Here is a 22,192-nt window from a genome sequence, read left to right on the forward strand (position 1 = left end):
TTTCTATATTGAACTCAAATAACATTAATCATATGATTAACAGTAGCGTTTAGGAAAAAACCTGAGTAAAATCTTGATTTGTTTGAGTCAATTGTTTAAAAATTAATTTAAGTCTTGTTAACATAAGTGCAGTTGCAGAGATATTTAGTAATGAGGAAAATTAGTTGACCTTTAATTTTAAGATGTATTTATCTCCAGACTAAAGTATGTATACATGTACATGTAAAAATAATTGTTCAATATATAACACCCAGTGGAGTTCAGTAAATGATCTGTATTTATTGTCAGCCTTACAAGGATGAAACATTTGACAGCAAAAGTACTGAAAGTAATAATTTCCTTGTCCATATCAATCATAAACTAATTAGACTTTTGAAATGTGCACAATACTCTACTTAGATAAAATGTATAAAAACGTGTGATACAGTCAGTAAATTGAAGATCAATAACAGGAGTCATATTGCAACGTTCAAATCACTTTATCAGTTAATGCATTTTCTAAAACTAATCATCTCTTTTTAGTTCTTTGCAGTTACAGTTCATCATATGATTGAATTATGGTAGCAATTAGGCACCATATTTTGCATAATTAAAAAAATACATTTGCCATATCATTCATCACCTGTAACCCAAGAGAACACATAGTTTAACTCAATATTATGTCATCATGTCATTTTAGTTGATAGAAAGTTATTTCCATGGTTTAATATTTCTAGCAAATTGCTGGGAAATCAATTCCACCAGTTACACAAACTGATTCTGTAATACTTGCCATTGATTTAATAGCAAATTTGGTTTGTATAATTTTCAATTGGCTAATAAATATTCAGAATAAACTATTAGGCATGAAGTAAGAATCATATAATTAAGTGATTTTTTAAAATGAAAATGATCATTAATGGAGAATAACTATCTTAATTTATTTTGAGGTATTTTGTGTACAAATTGAGATATTGTCTACCATTTACAGAGTGATTCTCCATTGCACCTCAACTTAAAGGTTTGTGAGTCAATAGTAAACATCTTGTCATCTAGTTTGCTTTATAGTTTAGCTCTCAGATAATAATTGCTAAAGACTGTGTCAAAGTTACATTTTTATTCACAACATATTTTACAACAGCGTCTCAAAGGTAATTACAGCTCATGTGTATTCTTTTGGATATGCAAAACATTAGCATTGTTAAAATAACCTTTCTATTGTGTAATATACATGTCAAATGCTGTTCGATCCTTTTTTCCCATTAACCATCTATGTATATTCCTGTGTAGAGATTGGAAGCCTTGATTTTTTATATATATTTATAGATTATAGATGAATGAATTCATCTTGTTTTTAAAAAGGCAAAATATTTTAAAAGTTCTATAACAAAAAAGGAACAGACTACTTTCTTTAGTACAGTATAACATTAAAATACTCAAAGCAAAAGTGAAATATCTGTCCATCGAAAGAACCAATATTTCAACATAACATACAATAATTTCTGTTCACACTTTCCCTTTAAATTATTAAGTTATTCAGCCTAACAGGATCAGTCATTACTGCTGATCTAATGAAATTAATTGCACTCACAAATAGTTCACAAGAAGTCACTTTGAAAGAATGGTTTTGATTTCATTCACGTTTGAGATGAACAGTATATGTTTCACTTGATCGCTTGTTGCCAGGGATGTTGAAATTTACTGATTCACAAATAAAGCTTGTACCCAGATCCGGAATCAAGAGTTTTTTGCTGGGATGGTTAGGTAACTGAGTTTTTGTGGCATTTCACCAATTAGAAATATGCAATACAAATATGTGGGCTCAAGTTATTTCTTTCAACCCCTTTGGGTATCTGGGTAGTCCACTCAATGACAGAGCAGAAAAGTTGGACCAAAAATTGTAAGACCATACTTTATGCCAGGGCCAAGGCACACCAAGAGTCTTGTCTGAGTGGAACATTAACTCCAGTCTGTGGGAGTGCAGTGGCTGAGGTATAAGAATAATCTTCAGGTACGTATTTCAACTGTGAAGGACCACGATTCAAGTCTTCTCGGCTTATCATAGCTGTGGGCGGTGCCTACAGAAATAAGAATCATTAAACTAGTTCCAGTAGTGATACAAGAAATAATTTACAATATGTACACATCCCTTACCAACTAAGTTATGTCCTTTGAATTTTGAAATGTAAGTGCCGCCTATTTTATAATTTAAAAAAATTATTCTGTAATCACATACTAGGAGGAGTAGGCCATTCAGCCCTTCAAGCCTGCTCCACCATTCAATATGATCATGGCTGATCCTCTATCTCAAAGCCCTATTGCTGCTTTCTCTCCATACCCCTTGATGCCCCTAATATCCAAAAATTTCTTGAATATACTCAGTGACCTGGCCTCCACAGACTGATCACCCTCCGAGTGAAGAGATTTTTCCTCATCTCTGTCCTAAATGGCCTGTGGCCCCTGGTTCTAGACTCCCCAACCAGGGGAAATATCCTCCCTGCATCCAGTCTGTCTAGCCCTGTTAGAATTTTATACAGTGTTATCACGTTTTCATATTTGTTTTTCTCATTTTCATTAAATCCATAAATGAAATAAAAATCAGTAATTATATTAAGATTTTTAAATTATGCGTAAAGAAGCAATGATTACTTATTTTACTCCAACTTCTAAATTACCAATGTACCTGCTTTATGTCTCTGTGTTCTTAGGTTACATGCTTGATTATATTTAATACCAAAACCTTGTTACTTTACCTGAGAAACGGACACTACTGTTTGCCCTGCATATGGAGATGAGGCCAAATCAGATTCAGTTTTGATAGTTGATGCATTTTCAGAGTTTGACATAGAAGATGGGGAGTTGGTTCCTGAAGCTGTGCCTTGAAGAAAACAGAATTTGGTAATAATTAAGCTTATTTGATTATTGAGATATTATTTCAATTAATGTAGAGAGAACCGCAGCAACTTCATTAGAAACTTATTATTGGGTGATCAAATCAGTCAATGCCTGTAGTGCAAAATGGCCTTTTAGCGAATTGGCAGTCTGTTTTACACCACATCTTATCCATTGTGGAAAAGCCCTTTCCAGCCAGTGAGTTATTTCTAAATTACACACAGGCAATCAATCTTGCATATAGCAAGACATGACAAACAGCAAATGAGACGAATGATTAACTTGGTGGCATCAGTTGAAGCAAGAATCTTGGACAAGACACCAGCAGAATCCCATGTTTTCATTCAAATAGTGCCCAGGAAGGGAGTAATTTCAACAATTCAGCACTCCTATTGCTAATTGCACTGAAGCCTTAGCATAGATTATGTGCTCAACTAGGACTTGCTAGGGATTGGCACAACTTGCTGATTCAAGATGCAAAAGTGCTAGCAATTAAGCCAATCTGGCAATGCAACAATTAATCTGTAGAAACATTTAACTTTTTCTTACCCACCTAAAAGAATTAACAGTAAAATGTTCTCTGAAGCGGTAGCATGACAATCTTGACCCTATCATAATGTTCGTGAGATTTCTAAACTAACTGCACATAGTGATGGGCTGCTATAGTATTAAACAATCTTGTCACCTCAAGCAAGAAAAGACATTTTACTCATGCCCACCAACAAGGATGAGGGATTCACCTATCTACAAATCCAGGTGTTCAAAATTTACTTGAGGAAATTTGGAACAGTATAACTATGGAGGGGATTATGTGAATCCCACACAAGCAAGAAACATAATACGACTTAATTAGATGGTTTGCAGAATCTCAGTTTCCCCTATGGCAAGTTGAGACGCCAAGGTGTGTTTGTGGCATGTCAAGCCTCACGTAGGCCTGTGGCACATTCATACTTGTAATACTTTTGCAAGCCATGAACACTCAGCATGAAATAGTTCTTAATAAAGTCCTCCCCACGTGATAAAGTCAATGGCGCACGAGAATCTTGTGGCATCCAATTCGTGATTGCTTAAAGGTGGCATACAACAGTTGGCTTTGTGTAGCTGTGTGTAAGGTCAGTGGTTTTCATTATCGAACTCTACGGCACAAGGGAGGGAATGGCAGCTTGCATGGAAGTTTGGGACCGGCAAGGATGAGTCAGTGGAGTGGAGTTGGAGTCATGGGGCAGAATCTTGCCCTTCTCGGCGGGCAGGGGCGGTCAGGAGGCTGACCACTGCCCGCGATCGAGGCAGGAATGCGATTTTACGCGGGCAGACCAATTAAGGCCCGCCCAATGTGAAACACGAGTGGCAGCGCTCAGCGCTGCCTGTGTGGGCGGGGGGAGGCGGGTGAGCGGGGCAAGCGCAAACTTCACACACGCATGCAAGTGTGCGCCTGATAATCTCTCTGAAGCACAGAGCTACCTCAGGGAGATGAAGAGATATATAAAAGAAAATAAAGACATTAGAAATATAATAAAACATGTCCCCTCATGTGACTCTGTTATTAATTAAGTTTTAAAATATTTATTTAATTGTTATTTGCTTTAGGAAACCTCATCCTGCCCATGGACGAGGTTTCCTAAAAAGTTCAAAGGCCACTTGGCCTTTTCGCCTCCCCGCCAACTGTGTGGTTGAACGGGCAGCGAAAAATTCTATTTAATTGATAATTTAGTAACCTTAACAGACCTTTTAATTGTCGGTGGGCACGCTACCGACTCCGGGGTGCGCCCGCCGAATGAAATGTTGCGTGACTGCACGTTGATGTTAGGAAGCCCGCCTGATGTCAACGCGTGTCATTTTACGCTCGAGTGGGTTGGTCGCCCGCCCGCCTGCCGAGTTAAATATTTCACCATGGAGGATTGGAAGAAGAATCTGGGGGAAGGAGAGGGAGGGGCAGGAATAGAGAAGTGAAATGGGAGGGCCTGGCATCCAGGGGGTGGTGGGAAGTGGTGGGAACAGTCAGTCAAGGTAAGAAAATGAAGGGCTTAAAGGGTGGTGTCAGTACTGTTGAAATGTGTGTCTATCTTAGGGTGTTGGCTGACAGAGTCCTTGCAGGGCTTTGAGATTGCCTACAACATTTCAGTTATCCCTGCTGAGAGTGATCTCGGACATAATCATTTACAATGGATAGAAGGGAGACCCAGCTAAGTCTGCAGGTTCAGCCATGTCCTAGAGTGGTGAGTACAACATTGGACACTAACATGAACATTTCATAAAAAATGGACAAAAAAAACACAACATTGTTTCTTCCACAATAAAGGAAATGTCTCTAACTCCCCTGTAACCATCAATGTGTGCCAATTATGAAACGTGTCAGTACATTTAGCTCTCTGACTAAGCTAGTCTCAACAAATAACAATGATGCACATACGATAAAAGCAAAACTAATGTTTTACAAGTGAAATTTAAGTTTGGAAAACACCCGTGCCACCTCTGTGCTTTGCAAGTCTTATGTTAATTGCAATGTAGCTGGGGAGGAAAGTTGTGACACGTGATGCAGCGCCTCCCTGTCTGACCAAGAGATTCTTTTATAGGCCACCCATACCTGCTGCATTATCAGCTGATGGCGGGCTTCACCAATGAAAAGCTTCCCGGGCCGCTGACTTGGACGTGTTCCCATGCACACTGCCTGCACTTTAAATCTTAATTATAATTGCACGGGAAACAGGAAAAAGCAAGAGAGCAGAAGTGGCACACGGCTCTGACTCCGTCATCGGTAATGGTGTGCTATTGACAAAACCCCAGGTTATAGCTGGCATGTTTGTAATAGTGTTTAGATCACAGGGCCTGTCAAAAACAAATTTAATTGCCAGTGGTATACATTGGGCTTTAGCTAGGATCTGCTTCCTCATTGTAGTTTGGTACTATCTCTCTAGTCATATCAAAAGATATGAAAATATCCATCCTTGGTTTACTAAATTATCGGATTAGATTTTTTTGAGGCATGTCTGTACCTAGCCCCTTTCTGCATGTTTTATTTAATTCTTCACCTTATAAAAATATTTTATATTATACACAAACATCTACTTAAATGCTTGACATAGATATGCAAGTGGTTTTTTCTTTAGTTTATCAAAAGTTCCCAATCCTAACTCTCTTTTCAACACATTAACAAATAGCCGACTGTCTTAGACTCTTTAGTATGATCCAGGAAGATGATGCGAGCCTTAAGGGAAACATGATTCCAGCTGCTTTGCACACATATGAGGTTAGAGGCAACATTAACGTGGAAGCAAGTTCTACTACATTTATGTTATGACACATTGAATACAATTGCAAGCAACCTGAAAACACAAGAGGAATGGAGATTTTGAGACCATTAAGAACAATTAATTTTGGAGAGGGATAAGTATGGCAGAACACTAGGGGGTGGGGGGACACAATTCTGAAAAAAAGTGTTGTGGTACCATTTTATTTTACCAGGAGAGAGAGTGTGGTGGTACAGTGCATGCTGCACCAACATTTGTTACTTGGCACTGCAAAGGCACAATTATCTGGCTACAATCCCCGACATGTCTAAGGAAGCAAGGCACTTTCCCAGTACACAGATCCTGCTGTCCAGCACCATCGGTCTGGTATGGGACTTCAGGCCTTTCCCCTAGTGATAGACTTGATGGGATAGAACAGAGAAATTATTACAAATAGAAGTATGAGTGACCCTTGTACCTGAGGAAGCTTTGGATTTGGTAACATTCTTAGGTTTTCTTTTTCTTGTCTGGATACTTTCTTTCTTCATGGCCAGTGGGCGTGGCACCTGCAGGATATGAACACAACATAACTGTTACTCCAATCCCACATCAAGCATGTTACAGGATTTGGTTTTGAATGCTGTGACAATATTAGAAATGCAGGTCCCTTTAAGAATAAAGCAGGACAAGCCTCAGAGTGAATTGAAAGCAGGCAATGCTCATTGAAGCCTGTACGTCAGGGCTGGGTTTTTCCCCAGTAGGGGGTTTTTTAGCTTCTGTACAGGGGAAGGATCCAGAAGGGAAGTCTGTACTGAACTATAGCAATAAAACAGTTGTGATTCGCAGAATGTCTTCCGCTGCCTGATTCGGTGAATGGATGTCCACCTATTAGAAATGCTGCACCAAGTACAACATTGAATCAAGATTAAAACCAAAGATGCTGTGCTTTTCTTTTAGTTTCAGTGGAATGTGCTCAAAATTGTCACTCCTGGATTGTTCTCTCTTGTGTCCTGAAGATGCCAGGATTTTCATGCATATTAATGCCACCATCAACACAGATGAGTGACAAATATCATAGTATAGAACTGGTAAATGTAAAATGCTTTTAAAATCAAGAACTGTTAAATTTACAATATATGTTTGCTCACATTCTGAGGCATATTACTGTGCTGAAAATGTTTTATCGATTCTGGGTATAAGCACCAATGGTTAATGGGTACAGCTGAGGCTCAGTTCTTCCAGCTATAACTATGTCCAACACCTCTTCAAATGCATCAAAATGCAGCAACTGTCATAGCACACTTTGCGTCATTTCCACCTGCAATATTAATAGTTATTCCTACAGTTACTGGACTACAGTAACAAATTCTATTAATCTAATAATAATAATAAATCTAATTAAAGTTTTGAGGAGCTGTTTATTACAATTTTGTATAATTTATGTGGGACAATGACACAATTATACTTGAATAATGTTAGCAGATCTAACTAACAAAAGCGCATTCATTTTCAATGCCACTTGAGCAAGGTTTGCCAATAAGAGCGTGTGTGTATGAGAAAGGTTAATGTTTGGACAATTTGTTGGAATTACTGGTTGATTTTCTGTCTTCCACTGTAAGTGCTCAATGATTCTACTTTGAGTATAAAATTTCTTAATACTTGATAGTAATCTATTTTGAGAATTATATATTGAAATATTCTGTTTTCAACATAAGGCTTAGAGAATAAAGGATACATTTTCTGTGTTATGTCTTCATAATAAGGATGCATAATGTTCGATTCAATCAAAATAAACCAAGTTGAGATTACATAACACCTTATATACAATGAAACACATAAACCAATTTGTCACCTTCAAAAGAACATGCTTTAAATCGACATTGAAGTCCATTTAAAATGATGGCATTAAGTCTTGCTCTGGGTGACCTGTAGTGAATATGCTCCCTTAGGGAATGAACTCACAGACCTTAGTCAGTGGCAGCACTCTCATCTTTGAGTCATGTGGTTACAGGTTAAAGCTCTGCTTCAAGGTGTGAAGACATCACTTCAATACTGCATTGCCTGTAGCACTGTCTTACAAATGAGATGTTAAGCCAAGGCCTTGCCTGCCTGTTCCAATGGCAATAAAAAAAATCAATGGCACTTTTGAAGAAGAGCAGAGAGTTCTGATGTCCTAGCTAACATTTACCCCTTCACCAGCAAACTAGTAATTTATTCCATTTCAAACAAAAACAAAAATAGCTGGAAAAATTCAGCAGGTCTGACAGCATCTGCAGAGAGGAATACAGTTAACGTTTCGAGTCATACTCGAAACGTTAACTGTATTCCTCTGCGCAGATGCTGTCACACCTGCTGAGTTTTTCCAGCTATTTTTGTTTTTGTTTCAGATTTCCAGCATCCGCAGTATTTCGCTTTTAATTTATTCCATTTGTTTTTTTTTCTGGGAAAAATTGGGCTATTGTGTTTAACTACCTAATAGGAGTGACTATACTTCAAAAGTAATTACTTGATGCATCATGAGGACATGCTATAATTAATGTACATGCTATATTGTTCTTTCTTTCTCTACTTATGTCGAAGTTTTGACATATGTATGTCTTCTTCTTGACACTTTCAGTGCATTTCCTGCTTGCTGTAAAATATCAGATCACATCAGACTATTTCTACCAGCCTGAAACCAATATCAAGTTGTGTATCCTATGCCAAATCTACAAAGGTATGACATTTTTTTAGAAGTACCATCAGTATTGGTACCTCTGTACTTTTTGTTGTAACATAGTAGTATTTTGGCAAGGAGGCCACCACTGGTTCTTCTTTTGAAACCTTCAGTTTCCTTACCAGAGTTCTGAAACTAATAGCTTTCTTTCCCCTTTCCTAATAGCAATTCATTTAATCTTTTTTAAAAACCCGCCATGGATTTTTGTTCCGCTACTGCCACTAATGATCTGATCAAACACTATCTTATAAAAAAGGCTGCCTAAATATCCTTTTCTTTTGTCAACTTTAACTTAAAAGTGTGCCCCATAATCCTTAAGTCTTGTGCTTGACAAAAGAGCTTCCCTAGATCTAAATTCACGATAGTCATTCAAATCTGAAAGATTTCTATCAAGTCTTCCTCTCATCCTCCTCCTCTCCAGACAGTAAAGAATATCCATAGACAAATCTTTCTTCATAACTCAGCCTTCTAAGTTCAGCAATCAATCTTGTAACCTGCATTTCTTTAATATGTCATACATTTTTCTTTCAAAATGGAGATCAAAACTTGACACAGGCCTTCAGATATAACCTCGCTAAAGTCAGATTAAGGAGACTTCAATAACACAATACATGTAAGTGACACCTCTAAGTATACATTTTGTTTGTTTTCTTCACCTCACTTCAAATACTAAACCAACAGTTTTAATAACCTATCCCACTGCTCTGTTACCATTAAGAGGTTTGTTACGTAATCTACATTCTTGCTACTTCCACCTAATCTCATGACTTCTCACATTCATGTTGAACTCCATGTAACACTTTGCCGCCTTTTAGTCTAACCTGTCTAGATCCCTTTAGATTATCACATGTTGATTAATCATTGCATTCAGTTTGGTGTCATCCACAAATTCAAGTACCTTACACAAAACTCTTGTCACTTATTTTAATTCTATTAAATTTATGAAAATTAGAAACCACACTGGACTTCATGTCAACTAGTTTCCGTTCTGATATCTGACATCCATTATTGTCTACCTTTCAGCTAGCTGCATGCCAAACCAGCCTAATACTTTTGCATCTATGCCATGGGTGCTTGGCTTATGAATCAGTCTGTAATGTGCGTCAGTGGATAGTACCTTCCTGGAATTTATATGTACATCTTTGTAGTGATTTAAATCTAAATTAATGAAAAATGTTAATCCAAACTCCAGTGAAACTGAATTTATGAAAACCTGCCAAGTAGGTTTGAAAACTGTTCATTGAAAAATATAACTACTTTGTAAACAAATTTTTGTTTCATGTTTTAAACATAGTTCCACATTGAAATTATTTTGCAATCTATTTTACACTTGTTGATTTTACATGAGACAGCTAACATTTCCCTAAAATCTACAGCTTTGCTTATGGCTACTGGTGAACAACTTTCAGATAACTTATTGATTGAAAGCGGAATGAATCCACTGAAAGCTACAAAACAAAGTTATTTTATTAACCAAATACATAACCAAATGAAATGAATAAACTCAGGGGCAGGCGTGTAGTCTAGGATTCAATTGTGTTATGTTTCATAAAATGTGCACTTCATTAATTACATCAAGGAAGCAAACCAAACACTAGGATTTATTTTTAGAAGTAGTGAATTGAAAACTAGGTAAGCTATGGTAATCAATTAAGGAACCTTGGCTAGACCATGTTTGGGAGTACTGTCTATAGCTCTAATCATCATACTACAAAAATGATATACAGGCATTGAGGAAAGTGCATAAAAATATTTACAAAGAATAATACCAGAACTGTAATGTTATGCCTGTAAGGAAAGGGTGAACAGGCTAGATGTCTTTTCTCTTGAAAAGACTAGGCTGAGGCCTGAACGAATAGGTCTAAAACTATGGGAAGTTTTGATAGAGTAGACACAGAGGGTATTTCCACTTGTGGGGAACAGCAAAACTAGAGGACATCAATACAAGATAGTGACCAAGAAATGAAATGGAGAATTCAAAAGGAACTTCTTTCCCCAGAGACTGGTGAATTTTGATACTCACTTCCACAGTGGCTGAGGTGAATAATATAGACATATTTAAGGGGAGGCTGGATAAGCATATAAGAAAGAGGGAATAGAGAGCTATGCTGATAGAGTTAGATGAGGGAGGGTGGGGATGAGACTCGAGTGGAGTATAAATGTCGGTATGGACTGGTGGAATCAAATAGCCTGTTCCTGTGCTGTATATTCCATGTAAGTTCTGAGGGATAATTTCAATATTGGAATAAAACTGCACAGGATGCAGCTAGCCTACTTTTAATTACCTTTAATTGGAAGTAGTCTGATAAACATGATCTCTGATTTTTTTTCTCAATTGTGACTAAGTGGAGAGCAGAAAATGGTTTGAAAGGCATAACAGATTCTAGTTAACAAGTTTTAACTATTCCAATTTAAAATAATAGCTAGGGCAATGAAGAAACTTTAATAGAGTGGTTATACAGAAGGGGGCTTGACAGGGTAGAAGCTGAGAAGTTGTTTCCCCTCGTGGGAGAGTCTAGGACCAGAGGGCATAATCTCAGAGTGAGCGATCGCCCATTTAAGACTGGCGAGGAGGAATTTCTTCTCTCGGAGAGTAGTGAATCTGTGGAATTCTTTACCACAGAGGGCTGTAAAGGTTGGGTTGCTAAGTATATTCAAGGCTGGGATAGACAGATTTTTAATCAGTAAGGGGATTAATGGTTATGGGAAAAAGGCAGGAAAGTGGAGTTGAGGATTAGCAGATCAGTCGTCATCTCATTGAATAACAGAGCAGACTCAATGGGCCGAATGGCCTACTCCTACCTCTTATAGATACTAACACTGGTGTAATCAGTGTCTTTAACCAGTTCACAGCATGATGTTGCATCAGGTCTAGCAATAAGTATAATTTCAAAAGTAAAGAACTATTACCCCATGAAGTTTCATATAGAGTCCACATGCATTGCACACTGGCTCCCCTTCAGCATTCCTTCTCCAAAGGGTTGTAGTAGAGGTGTGACAGTTAGTGCAACACAAACCAGCACGTCTGGATGATGACTGTAAAACAAGATATTTGAAGAAGCCATCAATTATGTTACAAAAAGTCAGGTATATATATTATTTGTTATGATCTGTGCATTTATTATATTTCTTAACAATAAGCCATTGCTGCAATGTACAGAAAAAATGATAAAATTATTTTTTATGATGGGCACAAAGGCTGCAATTTAACATTTCATATTCATGATCTCTCCCCTACTGTCAATTCCATTTAGTGTTACTATGTACATGGCTATATATTGTTTACAAGAATGTTGCCAGGGTTAGAAAAGTGTAGCTACGAGGAGAGATTGGATAGGTTGGGGTTATTTTCCTTAGAACAAAGAAGGCTGAGAGGTGACTCGATTGAGGTGTACAAAATTATGAGGAGAATAGATAAGAGTGGACAGGATAAAATTGTTTCCCTTGGTGGAGAATTCTAGAACCAGGGGACATAGATTCAAGATAAGTGGCAGAAGGTGTAGGGGGGACATGAGGAAGAACTTTTTTACGCAGAGGGTAGTGGGTGTCTGGAATTCACAGCCCAAGTTGGTGGTAGAGGCAGAAACTCTAAACTCTTTTAAAAAGTACCTGGATCTGCACCTTAAGTGCTGTAAGCTGCAGGGCTATGGGCCGGGTGCAGGAAGGTGGGATTAGAAAGGGCACCTGGGTGTCCTCAGGCTGGCATGGACAAGATAGGCCGAATGGCCTCCTGTGCTGTAACTTTTCTATGGTTCTATATATATATATATATACATGGATATATACATATCTAATGACTTTGTCATAAAAATGAAAGTATTTCACTCCATCTTTCTCCTTGTGTCATTATCTTTTATTCCATTTTGGCAAAGAAACTTCCCAATTTGTAGGAGTGTTACATTTGAACTTGCATGGTGTAAAGTATTGGAACACAACGCAAGCTAAAATAGGTTGTGCAAAAGAAATAACCCTAGTCACAACTGCATGTGTTGTTTTCACACAGAGATAAAGGATCAAGGTTCCCCTCTTGCTTATTGAAAGGCACAAGGCTAAAATAATTTATATCGTCAAGGCCTAAGTAGTTTATTCAGAATGGGGAATGGGCCTCTGAAGGGCGCCTCTTCACAACTCTGACCTTGTCAAGGAAGTTGTTGACCCCCAACATTGTGATGTAGTGTTGTTATTTAAGACATAAAAATTATGAGTTTGTTTTGCAGCCCATTCTACATGGAATGGTGATTGAAGACAGAAAGTTAAATATATATTTTTGGAATATACAACATAAATTGTATTTAATCTAGAAGAGAAATAAATAAAAGCTGTGCTGTCTTTGATGGGACATGCAGTCGCCACCCCAGCCCAACCATCAATTGTCAATTTCTGGTCAGGTTCCACATCCAAAATCAATGAAGTCCCTGATTTACAATCCACACCACCAGTAAAATAAATGATCGCAAAGTAAAAGGGGAGGGAAAAGTCACACGTGTTTAAACGGAAAGATGATCGGTTGAAATCACGACGGGAATTCAAACGGGGACATGGCGCGTTTAGTTTGGCTCAAGTTTCCCTTATATGGATGGATGTGGAAAAGGCCGCCCTGTCTTGTTCAACTTCACAAAACAGTGGGTTTTATGAGGGATAGAGGGAGCAGCGCCTGGGAGAGTTTCTGCGCCGCTAGGAATATGTCTTGCGGAGCCAAGATCCACCGCGTTGCTTACCAATCTCCTTTGTGGTTTAATGAGCGGTCGGTTCATCCCGTTCATTTTGTGATACAACCCGCACGCGTTGCAGAGATAATGGCCCGTCCCATCCCGTCTCCAGAGCGGAGTAGACATGGACCCACAATTCACACACTCCCGGCCCTCAGGGAAATCTTCCAACATCTCTATTGAAAAAAAAAAGGGGGGTGGGGTGTGGAGACCAAAGGGAAAATCAGTAACATCTGGTTTGCATAATACAGAGATTTGTGACTGTCGGGAAAAATGCATCCTGTTAAAAAGTGTTCTAAAAAAACAGTTCTACCTCTAATAAATTATATAATTTATTACCTTGCTTGGCCATGGAGTATGTTATATTACATTCACTTCATAGTTGAAAAACAACTGAGAACGGTTGCCTAACATTTAAAGGAAAACTATATCATTTAGATGGGAACCCTAACTTCAATTATCGGTTATTATTGAACCTTCTGCCCACAAAATACAAATCATCGGTTTCACTGGCGGGAGATATTTCAGTTACACCTCTAAAAATATGACATTTTACAAAATAAGATTTCCTCTTGAATTTGACGCCTCCCATCAGAACAAACTCTGCAAATTCCTGCATTTACACCTTTATTTCTGTTTAACGGTTTTGCTTTATATTTATATATCCTCTGGACCCTCATTCACCAAAGTTGCCTCGAGTCATTCGAAAAAAAAAGATGATAAATAAAATACTTTCTTACATCTAAGAAGATATTCGTTACATTCGAGATAGGTTGTATAGAGTCTTTTTTTCCGCCCAACATCTCAATCGTTGAATAATGTTTCGGGGATTGTGGGGAAAAGGATCAGTCATTGGCAAGTGTGACTGTTCAACCCTATTTCTTAATTCCAAAGTGAATGAATTGCAGTGTTCCTCTATCAAACCATCTTCTAGACCTGGTACAGTCGAGCAATAGTTTTTTATGTAAGAGGATGCACATTACACCTTTCTAGGACAAAACGGTGAAACAGGCTGTATGAACATTTTTTTAGAAAATGTTTATATGACAGAGCAGGAATAAGCCTTCGCTTTTACTACTTGTCTGTGAAAAAAGGCGAGTGTTTGGCACAGGGAATTGCAGACAGAAGTCTCGACCACTGGCAGCAACAATGATAATCATCTCTGAAATGCACTTTTCAGCATTGTTTTTTTCTAAATAAATGCTCAAACGTCCTTGCAAATGTGCTTTAAATAATATGCGGGATAATAATAAATGTACATAATTCACTGTGACCAGGATATACATCTGATGTCAACACTGTAAATATCTGTGTATATCGTGTGGCTGAAACATCTCTGTCTGACAAACCAAGTTAGTGGTTACTTTGGTTGCAGGGAACAATTCTGGGAACGATAAATTTTCCTATGATGAAAATAAAATGGCACCCAAACGTGCCATTGTTGCCCCTACACTGTAAAATACCTTTTTAAAGTGGAAGGCGCAAATAATTTCTGTGGAGGAGAAAAGAGGTTTAATTGTAGGTTTTTTTTTGGGAGCAGGGTTGGTGATAGAAATCCTAATGCTTTGCCAAACTGTCCCGTTTTTCATCAAAGTGTTTTTGGATGTTGACTGGTGGCGACAAGGAGACTGGCTCACAAGACTGATGGAATGCTCATTTGTGTTACAGAACGCTCTGTGATCCACTACTCGATTTATCAATCACACCTATTGCACTCTGGTGACAAATGACAGCCTGTGGACGGAAAACAGGTCAACATTCTGGATTTATTCCCGCAGATGTCAAAACGTGCAGTAAACAAGGCCCCTTCTTTTCAAATATGTGAAGAGATAAAAAAAATATGTTTTCCCCTCTCTGTTGCTGTACTATTTTTTTTTAAAAAGAGCCAGAAACGGTTTATGGATCAAATCAAGCGACGCAATTACAATAATCTCTCCCCCCCCCCACCCCCCCAATACCTTCTACAGTCCTGAAGCAGCTCTGCTTCAGCAGGAAGCAAAGTTGGCATCAAATTGATTACAAAAGGGATTTCACAGGAATTAACGGTTCACAATGGTTTTATGTGTGTGTGTGTGAATAACGTTGACATCCAAATAATGTCAGCACACTTGTTAGAAAATTCTACAGGCAGCACATTTAAACCTCGATAAGATTGGTACTGGCGGCAAGTGTTGAGATCCCAGTTCATATTGAAGCTAATAGCTCGGGCTTTGTGTGGAGTGTCAGAGCATTGCTGTAAGGGGAATCTTCAAAAGTCCGCAGGCAGATCGAAAAGAATCTGACAATATATTTGGTAAGGTAAATTATATTCTGACTCTGCTGATGGTGTGGAACGCAATACTCATTATTATACTTAGAACAAAACAACCCAATCCCTCAGTCTGAAGATCTGAATCACTGCACTTAATACAAAATATTGATAAGAGAAATCTTATCATAGTGCCCATTTATCATTTAATTAAGATAACATCTAATAGTCTAAATATATTCTTTTTAATATATTATATGTGTATAATGTATATGCATTTTTTCCATCTACTGTCAAAAGTAAAAAGACACTCTCTGGGCAAACCCTTCCATTAATTCTAATCTATGACGCTTTAAAGTTGACGCTGGGTATTAGCAAGTAATGAAGTGTGCTTGATACTTGGAATGGTTGATCAAATTTCACTGTCTCTCTCTCTCTTTATCTGTAGTAAATAGGGGGTTGTATCTGTAGATTGTTTTGGAGATGGGGCCAGAGCACTTCTAGACTTTTTAAGGAGTCTGCACTGAGCTAATGTGATCCAGTAAAGTGCTTAATAGGCTTACAAACCATAAATTTCGAATGTTACTTAAACATCCTCAAAACTGTTTAGTGTTAGAAAATGACTCAAAGAGCCCAGGTTAAGGGAATCGTCATTGTTCCATGCTATTGGTCAATGACATAAATTACAGCCTTACATTTTCTACATTGAATATTTGTTGCGATAGAGATTGATTAAAACAGGTATGGAGCCAACCAGTTCGATTTTTTAATTAGTTCAGCACTCCTTCACGTTCCTAACTGGAACGCCGAATAAAAGGGGGCATCATCATATGCCCATGACAGGGACATCTCCAGGCCTAAATTACAACCTCTATTCCTTTCCAGGCGCCGGATATAAAAATGTCTTAAAAGTTCTCTTGTTATAAGCACAGCTCCAGAAAGATAATCGCAAGGTGTCATCCCTAAATATCAACTCTGTTTCAGAACAGACGCGGTAAGCTTATTTAAATATGAATCACAGATGCTGAAATCTAGCTGGGCGAAAAGGCATATGAAATAGAATATGCGCTTCGCTATGAAGCTGAAATGCTTTTAACGCTGAACACTGGAATAAAGTAAGGTTCATCTTTTCGAATTGTCCTTGCAATCTCTTGATCAATTTGTATCCATGAAATATATTACTAACTCTAGGTAAATGCCTAAATGGACAAAACACAAAGTCTAAAAGGGCTTTTGGTTAACTGCTAAGAAGTTAAACTGGAGCCCAGTTTTTTCACCCCCGGGGGAATGTTCAACTGTTAGAAACATAAATATACACCTTTCCCTCTGGAAAGAAGCAGAACTCGTTAGTCTTGGGATGTACAGAAAACCGTGCGGTACAGAAAACCGTGCGGAGCAACACTGGACTCAACAGAGATAGAAAAAATAAATTAGCTGTAGACTGGATTAAACGAAACCATACATTGCAGAAAGATCACAGTGAAAGCTATAGAAACTGAAAATACCAATGAGACGACAGACGGTCAGAATTATTCCCTGTCGTGTCGTAAAACTCAATAAAATTTAAAGGCTCGCAGTTAATGCCTGGTTAAGTGAATCGCAATTTATTAGAAATTAATACTCTCTTTCGAGTGTTGGTTTATCGGCCAGCCACTGTTATTTGTAAGAGTTGTCTATTCAATATCCATGTGATGAATGCTAGTATGGTAAATTTAGTATGTTGGGCCGCTTGTAGATTACACGGATTACACACGAGACACCTCTATGCAAAATCCGAGTTGTCCACAAATGGTACAAATATTTGAGCAAAAAAAATCCCGAAAATATTCAGTCAATACAATGAGGATTAATACAGAGTAAGCTTGATTTTTTTTTCATTTCTATCCCTTAACAGACTGCAATAAAGCAACAATTCCAGTTTTAGTGAAAGCATTATTAGTTTCAATGAGAATTTTTTGCTGACTACACGAATCAAATTTAGGTAGACCCAAATGGATAGAATATGGAGCATTCTTTTAAAGCCATCATTAACGAATAATCTGAATTTAAGTCATCAGTTGGAAATAGTTACATCATTACCCAATAGCACGTCAGCGGGTGAATGACACGATTGCTCACCGGCATTCAGCGGACTGCGGCTATAACCTGCCTGAAACGGGTGGAAAGGTCGCCCATTTTAAGAAAGAAATGGCAGTCCAGGGATATGATAAATCAATTGCTGAGTGTAATTTCAAGCTATTACGTACATTGCTGCCCCTGAGGTCATGCTTACTGCTGCAGTCCTCCATTGCCGTCCATATTTGTCATAATCATCAGAGCCTTTGACTGAAACACTCATTTGATCACACGTGGACAAGTCATAGCCTGGCTTAAGCAGATGCACATAACTTGGCGCAAGCAGATAAATATTACTCCCGAATGTTAATTATATTTGGGGGGGTTACAAGCTAATTTGCTGCCCTTCGGTCCAAGTACTTCTATTATTGATGTATTCATGTTAAGCAACATTTGTACCTTACTGGGTTATTTAGCATTTTTCCCATTTTGGCACGGCTGAAAATAGATGCCAGCTACCTACCCAGACTGGACCTCCTCCCAGACATAGAGACTTGTCTGGCCTGTAGACTGTGAATCATGCTGCTCTCGAAGGGCCCAGGTGGCCAGGCCGAAGTCATCTCTGGGCCGACATAGGTAGGATACGGGCTGGAGTAGGATCCATTCACCGACCTGACCAGGGCATTGCCGTACTGTTCCCTGCCGCTAGCGCTGATGACTAAGGGGTTGGTGTACGCCGCGTCCCGCCCGGCACCGTGGTTCATGGGGGGACTGTGAGAATAGGAGAAGGTGGTCGAAGGATGAGGGTTGCTGGGGTTGAATCCGGAGCTTTCTGTACCTGGTTGCGACCAGCCTGTGTGATTGCTCAGGTGATGACTCTGATGGGCCGATTCACAGTTTTGGAGATACGGTATGCTGGGCAGCATGGAGGGGACCCTAGTTGTGGGCACATACACAGGTGAGGCCGTTGACGAATGCATGAAATTACTGGAAGCTTCATGGGGATAGGTCGTTGCCAGACTCTGGTACATTTTCTAAGTGATGTAACGCCCCGACGCGTTGAAAAACGAAAGGCACACAGAAAGGTTTTGAGTTCGGAATATACTCAAATTTTCTTCACTTTGGTATCAGTTCATTGCTGATTTCACGAACAAAGCGATTCTGTCAAAATGATGGGGATGGAAGATAACCTCTAATTCACGTTTATCCGCGTTCTTAAGTAAGAAATTCGCCTGAAACAGATAATAGATCAGTTACAAATCATTCAACAGGAAAACTCCAAAGCAAATCTTATCCAAGTTCAGAAATACAGGTATCTGGCGACAAGTTCCATTTAACTTTGTGCAACCACCTCACTTCGTTCCAACACTTTGGAGCATTAATGTGATTTTTTTTTTAAACCTAGTTTTTGAATCAAAGATTCGAGTGTAGAAACTGACCTGAAACTGACTTGCGGGATTGCAGATTGGATAGGAACCTGTCTGAAATCGACATTTTTTTTTTTGGCCGGACATCTTGTGCAATTTCATAGAAAATTAGTCGCACGATTCAGAGCATTTAAGCGGGGGGGGAAAAAAGTTTCCAATTCTTATTGATCCAAATGTAGTTTTGAACGGACGCAGCGATTTCCATTATCACAATCAAGAAAACCAAGATGTTCGGTCTATAGTGTTTCCTCCGCATAAACTGCACAGATAGTTGCGATTAACTGAATCTCCCTCCAATTACTGGGACAGCTCGCTCCCAACGAAAAGCGAGCGCAGCAGAAAATGTGAAGCAGTTTGCACCCAAGCCGAGCCAAGCCAGGAACACTCACCTCTAACTGGAGGCGCCCAATAAAAGTTTCGAGCTGAAGTTTAGTTTCTATTATCTATGATCACACAAATCACAAAACGCTATCGATAACTGAGCTGCCCCAAAGTAATGGCGTTTTAGTTAAGGCTTTACATGTATCCTCTATCTGCGAGATAAGGTAACCTGCCAGATAAGGGCGAGGGGGGGGGGGGGGGAAGAAAAACTACAACCGTCGGATTCATTGGCAAGTACTTTGGACGAAATACTTACAAATCGAATCCAGCGTGGTCAGCCGCTGCGGAGAGGAGAAGAAATGCAATATTTGAGAAGAAATCTGGGTTTTTTTTTAGCCAAGTTTCCAGAAGGATTGTAACAGAGGAGATTGCAATTTGGCTGCACGATGTGAAAACGGTGAAGGAACTGTTGCTCCGGATGGTTCTGATACGGACTGACCTGTCTCCTATCTTGATTGGTGACTTGTTGCAGAAAGCTGCCTGTGTTTTTCTCCGCTTTAACTCTGCCAATTCCCCGAGCTAATTGTAGCTCCGAGATCACGTGAGGCGGGCCCTCCTCCCACTCCTCCTCCACTGTATTTACATAGCAGGACATTGTATGCTTAAAGAGACAGGGGCGCCTATTGGCCTTCATAATCCCATTTCAAGAGAGTTAACAATGTGAAAGCGGGTTAGCCCGATTAGTCATGCGTTTTTCAGCAAATAAACTTTTTATAATATTCTGAAAACCACTTAAAATTTAAAATAAACAGTAAAGCATACCATGATTAGGACTATTCCTGAAATTCGGTAGTCAACCTTTCAGTTCGCTCTCTGCTATGATGCACTGGCTTTAGGCTCAAGGCACGGCCTGTGGAAATGGGAATAAACGCTAAGTCAAGCATATCAGGACAATGGCAGTTTTAAGAGGTCATTAATTGTTGTAAAAAAAAGGCGGCCGGTTTAAGATTAATAGAAGCAACGAATATGGGTTAAAATGCTAATTGTTGCCGATTCAAAGTCTGGAGGATTGGTTTTAATAACTGGAATATCATTTTATTTGAGAATGGTTGCTAACTACTGCATTTTCTCCGGATATGCAATGCATTTCAGTTAAGGATGCCCTTCGAACAGAATATGACAAACTGGGCGGTCCATCGGCAGCTCATTGACGCGTCTGAAATTACGATGAAAGGACTTGTTCAAAACTCCTCAAATTTAAATCCCCCAATCTATTTAATGTAGATTTGATTCTTGGCCCTTTTAATTAAATCATAGATTAAGTGAACATTGAACGCGCGTGCTTTAAGAGCCAGCGGCCTAGTCAAAGCGCCCCTGTAGATACTAATAGACACAGAATGGTCACATTTAGTGGAGCTTTAGAACTCTATTAGCTCTAATATTCAATTTCTAATATAGAGAGAGTTTATATTCAAAAGTTCAGTCACCTATTTAGAGCGATCTGAATTAAGTTCACTCTCATTTGATTGAAGTAGGTTCTCGTTCATTTTGTAAGGTATGATCGTATTTAAAAATAGCGTACAGAATTTTCAAATATAAAATGTGTATCTCTATCTAAAGACACATCACAATTTTATGTGGCTGCTATATATAACAATGATAAAAGTCATATTGAAAGTACATGTATCTGTCAGTTGTAATATTTCAATATTTAGGTTTTAAAGGCACTGCAGTGTATATTAAACATTTCCACTAGGTTGCATGCTATTAACTCTTGAACGTATAAGTGCATTTCAAGTTCCTTATCTTAGATAGAGGATAAATTCTTTCTCGTGCAATTAATACGATTGCTTTGAATGATTTATCCGCACTGAGCATGTAAAACAGGACAAATATCAGCACAAATATGAGCACAAATATTGCTACTTTAAAATCAGCATATGTTTCTTTAGAACCTTGAGTTTCTAGAATACCAAGAACAGTTTGAAATCGTTATACTAAGTTCTGCAAAAATAAGAAGGGTTGTCATTTTTGTCACTTTCTGTGGCATTATTATAGTACATGTATTGTAAAATTAGATCAGAAAGTACAGACTGTTACTTCACAATTGTTCCTTTATATTTAATTCCCCTTATGTTGTGATCATTTTGCCTAACGAACCTGACAATTTCCATTTTTAAAATTTCGTTTGTGATCACTGTGTTTAACATCTACTATATAGACATATATAATCTGTGTGTGTTTGTGTATGTGTGTGTTTGTGTATGCTTGTGTATGTGTGTGTATCTGTGTGCTTGTGTATGCGTTTGTGCATGTGTATGTGTTTGTGCATGCGTGTGTTTGTGCATGTGTCTGTGTTTGTATATGTTTGTGTATATGTGTTTTTGTGTATGTGTTTGTGCGTGTGTGTGTGTTTATGCATGCGTGTGTGCTTGTGTGTATGTGTGTGTGTGTTTGTGCCTGTATGTGCGTTTATAATATTCCTCACTGAGACACGTTTCAAGCAGGGACAGGAGGTGAAGCAAAGTTAAAATAACTGTGCTGCCCCTGGGTCACGCTGACCCGTTGCTATTAGTCTTCCTTCATCCTCCCCAACCCGGGAAATCGCTTGAACCAAG

General features: G+C 38.6%; 1 protein-coding gene across 2 annotated transcripts; it reads right to left on the reverse strand.

Annotated features, from left to right (window-relative positions):
• Positions 1 to 259: 259 nt before the first annotated feature.
• Positions 260 to 20,149, reverse strand: gata5 (GATA binding protein 5). Of its 2 annotated transcripts, XM_078555055.1 has the most exons (7): positions 19,891 to 20,149; positions 18,350 to 19,058; positions 13,533 to 13,699; positions 11,725 to 11,850; positions 6,577 to 6,664; positions 2,733 to 2,857; positions 260 to 2,057 (listed from the first exon to the last, which is right to left on the reverse strand). In XM_078555055.1, exons 2-7 carry the CDS (start codon positions 18,855 to 18,857, stop codon positions 1,893 to 1,895), a joined length of 1,179 nt encoding a protein of 392 aa, XP_078411181.1. In that variant the 5' UTR covers positions 18,858 to 19,058; positions 19,891 to 20,149; the 3' UTR covers positions 260 to 1,892. The 2 variants fall into 2 exon arrangements, with proteins under 2 accessions (XP_078411181.1, XP_078411182.1); XM_078555056.1 differs by lacking the exons at positions 18,350 to 19,058; positions 19,891 to 20,149 and adding an exon at positions 17,851 to 17,917.
• Between the last annotated feature and the right edge of the window lie 2,043 nt (positions 20,150 to 22,192).

Source organism: Cetorhinus maximus, chromosome 13 (assembly GCF_964194155.1).
Source record: "Cetorhinus maximus chromosome 13, sCetMax3.hap1.1, whole genome shotgun sequence".
Taxonomy (NCBI): Eukaryota; Metazoa; Chordata; class Chondrichthyes; order Lamniformes; family Cetorhinidae; genus Cetorhinus; species Cetorhinus maximus.